At 43.0% G+C, this 12,469-nt stretch overlaps 1 protein-coding gene across 1 annotated transcript in view; it reads left to right on the top strand.

The window, feature by feature from the left end:
- TMIE (transmembrane inner ear) overlaps positions 1-12,469 on the top strand; it is a 632,649-nt gene that overhangs the window by 258,276 nt on the left and 361,904 nt on the right. The window contains exon 2 of the mRNA XM_085630194.1: positions 9,409-9,526. Within this exon, the coding sequence (XP_085486320.1) occupies positions 9,409-9,526 (118 nt within the window). The remainder of the gene's footprint in view (positions 1-9,408; positions 9,527-12,469) is intronic.

Genomic DNA, 12,469 nt, shown 5'->3' with positions numbered 1-12,469 from the left:
GCAAGGGGAGTTAGTGTTCAGAGGGACCAGATTGATTCCTCCTGTTTTGTTAAGGACAACGGTTAATCTCTCTAGCTCACAACAGTCATCCTGGGATCTCAAAAGCAAAGGAAAGGTTTAGACTAATGTATTGGTGGTCAGGTATGGATATTCAAGTTGAGCGTGATGTGACAGAGTGCTTTGAGTGTACCAATGCTGACAAAACACTAAAGTGTAGAGTTCAACCTATGTTAATCAGGGTGATACCTAAAGAACCTTGGCAGGAAGTTGCCATAGATACATTGGATCCCATTCGTCATTCTAATACGGATAGTATGTGTTGGTACTTATTGACATGTATCCTAGGTGGCCGGAGGTTGCAATAATTAATTCCATTGAAACACAAGATGTGGTAGGGGTTTTGGAACAGGTGTTTGAAAGAGAGGGATTTTTTGTGTCATTACTTACCGATAATGGGGTGTAATTGGTTTCACGTGACATAGAGTAATTATTGTGTAAAAGGGGCATTAAGCACAAAAAGTTAGCCTTATATCATCCTGAAACTAATGGTATGGTGGAAAGGTTGAACAAAGTTCTCAAAGAGACTATACAGAGGGTGAATACTGGAAATGTGTACTGGAATAATGACGTCTTCTGCAAGAAAAGAAATTATAGAGTCACTCCGCATTCCACCACAGAGTTTACTCCATTTGAACTATTCAAGAGAAGAAAAGCTAATATCTTGTTATGTCCTTCGTGAGTTAATGACAAGGTGTGTGACAATTTGAGTATAAGGCAAAAAGTTGAAATAAAAGATCAAAGGGGAAATGAGAAACTGTCGGAAAGAAAGGTGTGGTTTGACTCTCGTAAAGCTGTGAAGAAAACAGTGGTTCAAACTTGGGACTTTGTGAAAATTAAGAATCTCTGTGTGGGAATCTTTAAAACATTTTCTAAATATTTATCTTCTATGAAAGTTGTCAGAGTGTTCAGCAATGCTGTCAGAACTGAAAACCATAAGATATAGAATTTGGGACGTGTGGTAAAGGTGAAGGAGAAAAAGGAGAAAAATGTCAGAGGAAATGTGATGGGTGGTGATCCAAACAAGGGTTAAGGAGAAGTTTGAAAGTCTCCATGAAACCACAATTTCTCAAAGAGTTTGTTTAATGAGATTGTTTAACGTTAAGGTACAAAATGGTTTATTTATCATTATAGTAACCATTTTTGTTTTGAGTTTCTTACTATTGCATGACTTAGTATTTTTTTGTATTAGAAAAGAGGGAGGAGTGTAGTATCCTGTAGTGTCAACCATTAATAGTTTTATGCAGAATGTTAAGGGTGGAATGTTAGGCACGGTATTCCATGGCGAGCCTTAGGGTCTGTGACTTCTGATCCTGGACAGGGTAAGTAACGGCGAGTGGTGGCTGAAGTGAAATTTGTATCTTGAATAAAGATCCGATGTGTTCAACTACTCCGAGCCTTCCTACATCATTTCTGGTCACTTAAGGGTGAGTCCTAGAATACCACTATTATTTTGTATGTGCACATCACTTGGAGACACCATCTCTTCTCTCTGCTTTCTTTCCACATTTACGTTGATAATACACAAATCTTCTCTATTCCCACCCAATGGAATAGAAGGGATGCCAAGGTTCATACTGCAGACAAGTGAAATTGACATGAAACCTCAGATTGAATAGCAACATACTGCAAAAATCAGGGTTCAGTGTGCCCTTCAGGTAACTGAGCTCTGGCACAACTGCACCTGCTGCACTATTGATGGCGACGTCCCTTTCCCACCCTGTATCCCCACCTCAAATCACATTTAATCTACTGCCTCACTACTATATGACATTGGTAGGCCCTCATGTCTCTTACATTCAACACCTGCAGACTGAGATTCTTTAGTTTCCTTCCTCATCTGCCAGCAGCCCATCGCCGGCCAAAGAGGCCAGGCCAGGCCCAAGGAGGGGAGAAGGAGATGGGGGGGTTAGGGATAAAAGATAAAAAAAAATAATAATAATACTTACCTTCACGTCGCCACCGTCGTCTCCCTCCGCATCGTGCTCTTCCTGGTACTGGACACAGGCTCCCAGAATGCACTGGGGCCAATTTCTGATTCTGCAGGAAAGCAGCATCAGGATTGACCTGAGCACCTGCAACTTGCGCTCCCAGGCAGACTGGAAGCTTGTGCCTTCTCTCTCTAGCCCCAGCAATGCAGCTGGGGCTGGAGAGAGCTTTACTGTGCATGAGGTGTTTGGCTTGCCTGTGACGGCTGGCCAAACACCTCATGCACAGTGAAGGGAGGGCCTCTTTCCCCCACCAGCAGTCATCTCCTTGACCTGCCACCAAGACTCATCAGAGACCCGGAGGACAGGTCCAGGGGATTAAAAAAAACTAAAGTAAAACCGATTTGAAACCCGTTTTATTATCGTATTATTTGCTGGGGACAGCGCTCCTCCGCTCCAATGGAGTGGCCACCGCTACCTTCTGCACCGATCCCTTCCCCCAGTTCTATTTAAGTCTCCTCTGGATAGGCTTCTTCTTCTCAGATAGAAATGTCAGTGTAATTATCATTGTATCAAATCACATGAAATTGTCTACTACTACTACTGCCACTACAGCATAGCACCCATTATTAAACATTAGAAAAATGTTGACCTGACTCTCATTCCATGCTGCTAACACACTAATAATTCACAACTACTTACTAAATTGGAATATGAAAACAACCTGCTGATGGAGTGCATGTTCCATATTCTTTCTCCCCTTTAGCCATGTTTCTGAACTTTGATTTCAGAACCTTATTGATACTGCTGAGGCATGCTCCCAACACTCATTTTTTGTCTCAAACCTGGATTGCTCTCATCAGTGGTGCTGAAACAATTTTCAGAGTGGGGGTGCTGCCATCAAAATTACATCAATGATGTCGCAGGTCTTGTAAAATATCCTAGCGTTTTGTGGAGAACAAGTGTATCAAATGTATTCAGCAAGAGAGGAGTAAGGGTGTAGGATGCAGCTGCTGGTGATTTTTGGGGAACACAGTTGCAAATGTATTTTGCAAGCATCGTATGTTAGTGCAGTATCATTTACTGATAGAACATTCTCCATTGAAATGGCCACTGCGTTTGCTCAGGCATACAGTGTTAATGATAATAAACATGCAAACTGTGATATGTGGAAATCAGTATTCAGGAAATAAGTATGACTTGATTAGCTTTCAATCCTTTCTTGCCGGACGGAAAGTCACAAATAAAGATTCTACCTTATGAAAAGGCGGAACCCTCTGCAAATAGACAACACGAGTCCTTCTGACATCAAGGAGATGTAAACATTTCTCCTCCAATGAACGGGGGAAGGGAACAACTCTGTTAGAATCACCTCCTGCCACTTGTGAAAGAGAAGAGGGAGTTGACTTTTGCAATGAAAGCTGGAAGTGTGACCAAGATCACCCTGTCAGGGAACATTTTGCAAAAAGGAGATTTAAAAGAGTGCTCTCAATCGCCCTAATTGCCAAGCTGAAGTAATGACCACCAAAAAGATTGTTTTAAGAGTAAGCAATTGTAACTCAACCTCTTCTAGAGGCTCAAAAGGAGCTGACATTAATGTCTCTAAAACCAAAGTCATAGCCCATGGAGGAAAAGATCTAAATGACCTCAGACAGAAATTAGACCGGCCCTTCAAGAGACATGAAACCTAAACCTCCTCATCCAATACATTCTTCCCTGGACCCTGAAATGCCTGGGTTGCTGCCCACTGCATTCTCAGCATAGTCACCATTAAGCCCAACTTAGACCGATCTTACAAAAATTCCATCACCATGAGCAAACTCACAGATGTAGGATCAAGATCCTTCCTTCCACACCACTTAAAAGAAGAACCCCTGTGCCTATTATTGGAGCAATAAGTTGACCATTTCTGAGAAGCCTGCAACATAACCACTAAGGCATCTGACATTTTCTGATCCCTCAATCCATTCCTCTCAACCTCAAGGTCGTCAAATGGAGCTTCTGTAGACTCTCTACCCTCAAAATCGGGATGTCCAGAGGAGATGGCCAGTGGGAGAGGCCATTCCGGAGCCCTCTGCATCCCCAACAGCAGCAGAAACCAATTGGCTTGTAGCCACTGAGGAGTCACCATTAACCATCAACTTTCAAACCTTCATAAGAAAGGGCCCGATTAGTGGAAACTGAGGGAGGCATACATCAGACCCTTTGGCCATTGCATGATGGACTATCTATTGCCCAAGCTGAAAATCCCTTTCCTTAGCACAGAACTTCTGAACCTTGGCATTGACTTGTGTGCCAAACGGATCTTCAACCGGAAGACCCACCACTGAGACAACAGATAAAACACTCTCAGCTGCAGAGAAAACTCTATAGAGGAAGGAATCTCCCTTCTGAGAAGGTCTGCTGTCACATTGGAAGTGCACTGAATGTGAATCACCCTTTGAGACAGTAGACAAGCCTGAGCCGTCTGTTCACACAAGCTTTGTCCATGATATTGTCAGTTCTTACTAGAACGGCTCTCTCTTGGTACTGAGAACTGAAGACAAGAAGAGCCCTCCTCACTGCTTCGAGTTTTCTCCAATTCGAGGACATCCTTGCTTTGGTGCAAGTCAAAAATCCTTGTGCCTGCAATGCATCTCCCCAGGCTCCCCAGCCTGACAAACTGGCATCTGAGGAGATGAACACTGGTTCTGGAGAATCCAACTGTTCCGCTGCAATAGATTGAGTTTAACCACCATGCCAGGTCTCTTTTGATTTGCTGGGTGAACGGGATAGAACCTGTCTAATCTTGAGAACTTGGATTTCCAGTTGAGAAGGATCCCGGCAACCAATTAGTGGAGATTGAACCGAGCTCAAGGAACAAGGAAGATTGTAGATGCCAAATCTCCCTGGACCCTGAGCCCCGAAGTATGGCAACCCGCCCTGTGGGGAGATTAACTTGCCACTGCATGGTCAGAAAATGAGCTCCAATGAAAATGAGGTCTCGTATTGGTCTTAAAGTAAGTTTCTCCCAAGTGATAAGAAATCTATGAGTGCAAAGAAGCTCCAGAACCCTGTTTGCATAGAACAACAGCAAATCTGCAGACAGGGCCTGTATCAACCAGTCATTGAGATAAGGGTGAACAAAAATTCATTTAGGAGTGGAGCAGAGCTACCTAGGGTGCTAGGATTTTGGTGAATACCCTCGGGACGACTTGAAACTGAAAGGAAGAACTATACATGGATAGTAATCATTTTCCAGGGCAAACCACAAATATTTTTGATGTGAGGGTTTGGAGATACACATTTAGATCTATGGATGACAGCCAATCTCCTGTCCTTAATAATGGAAAAATTGTCTGCACAGTCACCATCCAAAAGTGCAGAACTTGAATCCAAGCATTGACCCATTTCAGATCCAGAAGGGGTCTGCAAGCTCCTGACCCTTTCAGGACCAAGAACAGGATCGAAAAAGCTCCCTTATCCCTTTCCTCTGGAGACAATTGGATGATTGCCTTTTTCCTGAGCGACTGTTCCACCCCCTATAGCAAAGATAGGTGCTTTGGACCCTGTGATGGAAGCTAGGCAACTTTCACACCAGTGCTTGGAGGAGACTTCCAGTATTCTATTGCATCACACTGGAACTTTGTCCGACAACAAGCCCAAAGAGGCAGCAGGCATGAACCATGGTATAACAAAGAACTACGTGAAGACAAAAGGAAAATAGCTAGGGAGGTAAGAACTCTGGCAACAGCAGATAACAACAATGGTTTGTGTTATCTGCCATAACTGATTCTCATACTATGTACTACTATTGTCCTCATGCAAGACTATACTGATAGAATTGTATTGCCACTCGTGGAAATAAATACATTTATAAATAACCTGAGTGCTAAACATGGAGGCCCAGATTTACTAAGCTTTTGCATTCCTCTAGCATTGGTGCACACCAACGCAATGGCTTAAATAATATTTACAAAACCATGCAAGTGGTGATTTGTGGTACCTAGCATGGCATCGTTAAAAAATGTAATGTAACGCAGTGGTTTGTTCTGTGTTGCCTTGTATTTTCATAGTGGTAGATGGTCAGTGGAGCAAGTGCTTTCCTGTGCATCCACCCATGTTATTTGACATAGTCCCAGATTTACTGAAATCAGTAAACGTGGGATTGCGCCAAAGTGGTCTGCCATCTTGACCATGGCATAGTGCGCAGAAATAAGATTATTTCTCCTTGTTACTTCCACTTTGTATTTGTGATGTTAGGATTGTTTTGTGCAGGAAGATACTCCTTTTAGGGATTGTTGGAAATTGCTTTTTTACAGGGTTATTGCCAAGTTGTTTTGCTTCTTTCTCCTATTTTTCCTGACCTGTGTTTGTTGGCTTTAGCACTCTGGGCACTTTACCACTGCTAATCAGTATTAAAGTGCATATGCTCTCCGTGTAAATTGGTACTACGATTGGTTATCCATGATTGGCATATTTGATTAACTAGGTAAGTCCCTGGTAAAGTGTACTGTGTGCGCCCAGGGCCCTTAAATCAAATGCTACTGGTGGGCCTGCTGCACTGATTGTGCCACTCACCTGAGTAGCCCTGTAAATGTATCTCAGACCTGCCACTGGAGTGTCTGCACGTGCAGTTTTTAACTGTCATGTCAACCTGACAAGTGCACCCACTTGCCATGCCCTAATCTTCCTTTTTCTTACATGTAAGGCACCCTCAGGTAGGCCCTAGGGACCCCATGAGCAGGATGCAGTGTATGTGAAAGGTAAGACATCTGCTGGTGTGTTTTACATATCCTAATAGTGAAATACTGCCAATGTTGTTTCTCACTATTGAAAGGCCAACTGTCCCATAGGCTAGCATGGGAATTACTTTGTAACATCTTACAAGTATAACTTTCCACTGGGACAAGATGGAGAAGTGGAGTTAGGTTCTCCCTTTTTAAATTGTGTGTTTGAAAATGCCACTTTTAGAAAGTAGACATTTTCTTGTTTAACCATTCTGTGTGCCTCTGCTGGTTTGTGTAGTGACTGTCTGTTTTTTGGATTGTCGGGGGCTGGGGATTTGTATTCACTGTAGACAGCCACAGGGGGTGGTTGAGGTGTGTCCTGCTTTTCCTGGGTGACTCATAGCTGGGCTGAATAGACCTTGGCTGCATTTTGATTGGTGGGAGGAGTTTCACTTGAACCTGAATAGTCAGTGTCTCCTCTGCACAATGCTATCTCCGCCTCTTGTAGTGAAGCTGGGCCAGAGTGGGCACAACTTTTTTGGACTTGGGTCAGAGACCCTTGCCACAAAGAGAACAAAGAGAAAATGGCGTATAAGTATTGGAACTTTACTGTGAACCTTCTTGATGGAGAATCTCCAAGGCCCTGTGTGTGCTAGCCTCCTAGTCTGAAGTCTCAGGGCCACAAAGAGTGATCTGCAACCCACTGACCAGCACTTGGACTCCTCTGTGGACTCCTGAATTCAAAAGGGCACAAATTCCAGTTCATGGGCCCTGAGAATTGTGTGGTTGGTGCTGCAAAGCAAGAAAAACAACTATGATGCAATGAGCGCCGCCGCCAGTTATATCGCTACTTGCACCGCTCGTGAAGTGCATGACACACTTCCATGCCTGCAGCGCAGCTCCAATGGCCTTCGATGCCTGCCAACACCTGCAGTTATCGGCCTTTCCAATGGCAGAGCTTCTATCGACAAGGTCACAGCCAGTGCCTACTTTCCATTACTGCAGAGCCGATAACCGAGGAGGGTGACTTTAAGAACTCTTCGTCTTCGCATTGCCTCACCGGACCCAATGCCCCGCCGCCGGCGCTGCCTAACTTCCCCTACCTGGATTCAATACCTCCCTCCTCACGAACTCGATGCCTCGCCTCCCCTGTGGCAACCAGGGAACTGGCTTCGCCTCGGCACTGTTGGATCACCTCCAGTACGCAGTGTATTGTCCATAGACTTTGTTTCCAAAGTACTGTTGTCTGGGGGTTCTTGTGCAGCCATGCGCGACATCATACACCTCGCGGTCGGTGCCATACTTTCGATTTTTGCCTGTCATGACATTGTAACAGCCCCAGGTGGAGCTATTTTGTTTTTACAAGTGTTATTCTTGAAGTATCTGTTTTAAAAGTAATATCTTAATACCTTCATGGTAGACTTTTGTCATTTTGGTCTTGTTTAATTTAGAAAAAGATACTCTATTTTTCTCAACTGGTGTGGTGTCCATTTGTGGTGTTTTCACGGTGTTACTGTGTGTTTGTATACAATACTTTGCACTTTGCCTTTGGGCTAAGCCTGTCTGCTCGTGCCAAGCCACCAAGGGGGTGAGCAGGGATTATCTAAAGTGTGTAGCTCCCTTACCCCGACTAGAAGGAAGGGTCCCTACTTGGACAAAGGTGCATACCTCTGCCAATTAGAGACCCCCATTTATAACAGCGATTATTTGATGGTAGTAGCTATTGTAATGAAGTAAAATGTATGTTTATATCTCTTTCATGGATTTTATGGTTTTCAAGATGATTGTATTTTTTGATGTACTTTTATGGTTTTTATTCAAAACCAAATAAAGAACACTACTTCTTACTGTACAACAACAGTCTTTCCCCTAATGCAGACACTCTTGCACCATGGTGCAAGGGTGCTTGTGTTAGTGCTAAGCAGCCTCAAATGCGCCAGCAAAAGTAAAGCTTAAAGAGCACCATATCTTAGTAGATATAGCTTTGTTCAGCTCTCTCATTTACACAACACAGCGCAGCAACTTTTATAGCTGCCCTGTGTTGCTTGAAATTTCAGTAAATATGCCCCCACATTCCTAACAGGCTAAATAAAGGTGTATGTTGGTGCTCGTACAACATCCAAAAGTGTCAGTTTGCTAAGGTGCGTAAAGCACTTTGATTTTACATTTACATTTACATGAATTGATTAATGATGATTAAAGATGATCAATATTTGTAATATGCTAGCTTTTTTTTCTCTTTGGACTTAAATCGATGCTTTCTGAAACTTTTCTAATTATGAACAAATTATGATTTATTTTCTCTTTAAAATGTTTGGTGAACGAGATTTCATGTTGCTTTTACTAAGGCTTGTGGGTGCAGTACTAAATTGCAGTGCTGTACATTAGCACCTGCACCACCTTTAGTGAATAAGGTCTAATATCCTTCCTTTCTTCAACCCTCCCTTCCTTCCATGCTTACCTCCTTCTTCGCTTGCTTCCTTCCTTGCTTTCTTGGTCTGTATTGCATAATCTGTTTCATGATGTTTTTAATCTACAAAGAGGAAAACATGATCAAAGTCAGCCATGCTCTGATCAAACTGTGCCAGTGCATGCAAAATCTCAGGCACCACAAGTCTCAGTTTAGATGAATTATCTTTGGTATGTTGGTGAAGAATACAAACAGCATCACTTAGTGTACACTTTTCTAATGTTCCATCTTTCCCATCTGACAGGCAACAACAGAGCCTCCCAAGAAGAAACCAGACCCTGTCACGTCAGAAACCGTTGTGTTTTGGGGGCTACGGCTCTGGCAGGTGATTGGGGTATTCTCCATCTTTGTCTTGGGAGTCAGTAAGTTACACTCATTTTCTTGTTTGTTGTCTTTTGTGTTTTTTTGATAATTAAGCATTTTCTATCTTCAGCAAATGGTCTGTGCCTATCACAATCCATATATGAGCTCACTGCCACGTGCAGTGTTCTAACTATTGAATATCTGGAATCTGCACACATCGTTTGTTTCACACCTCAAATGCCTGATTAACCCCCTTGCCATGAGCAAACCCAATTATTGCTTCTGCTTTCTAGTCAGCCTGCTACATTCATCCTTCTCCTCCCTGGGAGAGAAAGAGTGAAGGGAAGTCCCAAGAAATAGGAGCTCAAAGCTGTTGATAGGGCAGCACAAATGCCCAAGAATTGCTAGACACTCAGGACCTGATTCACAAAGGCGCTCCGCACTCGTGGCAGAGACCCCGCAGTCGTGGCGGAGACCCCACAGTTGTGGGGAGTCTCCGTAGTGAGAATTCTCATTCTGCCTGAGAGCAGAGACCCCCACACACATGAGTGTGGAGGCCCTTTGTGAATCAGCCCCCAGTTGGTCGAAAACTGTTTATCAGTTTTTACTTTCATCCCTCTAGTTTTCTAAAATTTTGCTTCTCAGGTCAATTTGGTGGCATCTCTATTGAGGTCGTCAGATATGTTGGCATTATATTTGAGGCACAGCACCCAAATAAACTGGGTTATTAAGCAACCCAGATGCAATATCCGCATCTAAAGAACTTTTATCATGTAGCTAAAAATATAATGTCAAAATCTACTCAGCCCAGCTCTTGACCTCTGTGCCGAAAAGTACTCTTGTGCGGGTCGGCGGTCGCTCTTTTCAGGCGACTACTTCCGGCCTTTGGAACAATCTTCCCCTGTCTCTTCGCCAGGCTCAGGATCTGCTTGTTTTTAGAAAAATGTTGAAGACTTGGTTATTTCAACTGTAATCTATTCGGTTGGCTGTACGTTGCCGGACATTGTGTTTCATTTGATATGCTGTTTGGATGTGGGTTCTTTATTCTCAGCGCCGGGACACTCCTGGGAGTAGCCGCGCGCTTTATAATACCCGTCATAACATAACATACTCAAGGTTGAACTATCTCAAATGATAATACAATGGAACGGAGATTAAATCTATGAAACAAATGCACATTTTTCAAACTAGGCGGTCAAGAAGTGTTCTGAAAATGCATGTGGGGGACTAAATACACTCAGCATAATTTGGACAATGCATTGGTTCATGGTTATTATGGATAAAGCATTGTTCGTCTCAAAGCTGTGATTTCGAAAAATTACTGAATTTGGAATCACAAAACATGTATGTCACACTGTACAAATAGCACAAATGTAATCCAACATGTCTTTCTGATTTACAAAATTAACTTTTTGAATCATAAAAAAATCACAAAGGAAAGGTTGCTTGTAATGGGTTTGTTGACAAAACTGTAAGAAACGATAGATCCGTTTCTGACTCTTAAAAGGGGCTAGTAAGGCATCCTCAGAGAGGGACTGTCCCAGCATGGTGGCTGTTGGCACTGATAGAGAACATGCAGTAATACAGGGGGCAGCTGCATGCACCCACAAAAGCCATTCATGGAAAGCCAGCTTTTATTTCTGTCTTTATTTCTGCCAGGACGGACTGTTTGAAAAAATCCATATTTAGAGAAAACGAATCCAGGGATGGAGCGGTGTTATTCCTTGCAGGCCTCTGTGCCTGCATTTCTCAACCATTCACAGAGAGTAGGAAACTGACTGATGCCTCATAAATATGAATGAGGCCGGGCGTTTTGCAATCCCCTGCAAATGGGCCTTTTGTGATACAAATGATTACTACACCAGCTGGAAAACCAAAATATATGTGGGTTCAAAAAGCAGCCAGCGTGCATAAACTGTGGCTGCTTTACGACCCTACCTTTGCACATGATCTCGGTTTCTCGAGGCAGTCTCATTTAAAAGCCCTGTTTATTTTTAGTGCTTAGAGTGCAAAAAAAGTTAAAGTAGAAACCACTAACTACCCAAATCACCAGCAACAGTCACTTGATTCCCGCTACTAACTATTCTCAAGCTCAGGGGGGCATCCTTTCATCAAAACTTTAGAAAGTCTTGAACAAGAGTCACTTCAACAGAATTAGAGGGCTAGTGTAAGTGACTTCAAATGCCCTCTCCTCCTCTGGAGACATCACAGAAAGTAGCATTCTATGAGCTGTGATCCAGGTAAGGGGAGCTGATGTGACATCTTCCCAGCCATGGACCCACAAAGGACGTGGATACAAATCATTCACAAGGAAAACAATCAAAGTGCTTCAAAATCTGATGGAAAGGCATGTGGCAGTTCAAGGACCAGAAAGGGGAGAATAGTCACACTTTCACTCCCTAGTGACTCTCTAATTGACATTCTACACCACCAGCTACCAAGTTACTGAATGAGTAAGTCATCTGCCACTTATTGACTCCCTTAGAGGGGGGAGTACTGTGAATGTTACATGTATGTCAATTATCATTTGCTCTAGAGACTGGAAAAAAGACTCTTCTGACACCTGAAGCCTCAAGGTCACAGGAGTAAGAATTCATATTGCTCTATTCTTTTCTCGAAGAGCTAGAACCCTATTTTGTAAAGAGGGCCATGACAACAAATAGAACAGATATGATTACTAGACCATCACATTCCCCAACCTGTATCACCCCATCAAACGTTAAAGAGTGTACTTAAAACTCTGTGTATTTCAGCTGACATGGTACTTGTGTGTGGTATTTTATGTTTAGTAGGACTAAACACCGGTTTTGCGTTCTTTGCTGGAGTCGATTTTCTGTGCAAAAGAGTTGGATTTAGGTAAATGCTTTTCAGTTTTAATTACATTTATTGTGTACATGTTAAAGAGTGTAGTTCTCAAGTCGTGCATTTCTGCTGTTACAGTGTTTCCTTGCACAAAGAATGTTTGTAACTTGGCCTCCGATGTTCCACTTAAGTGCCTCATG

The sequence above is a fragment of the Triturus cristatus genome, chromosome 10 (genome assembly GCF_964204655.1).
Source record: "Triturus cristatus chromosome 10, aTriCri1.1, whole genome shotgun sequence".
NCBI classification, from domain to species: Eukaryota; Metazoa; Chordata; class Amphibia; order Caudata; family Salamandridae; genus Triturus; species Triturus cristatus.
This window is presented reverse-complemented; position numbering and strand designations above follow the sequence as displayed.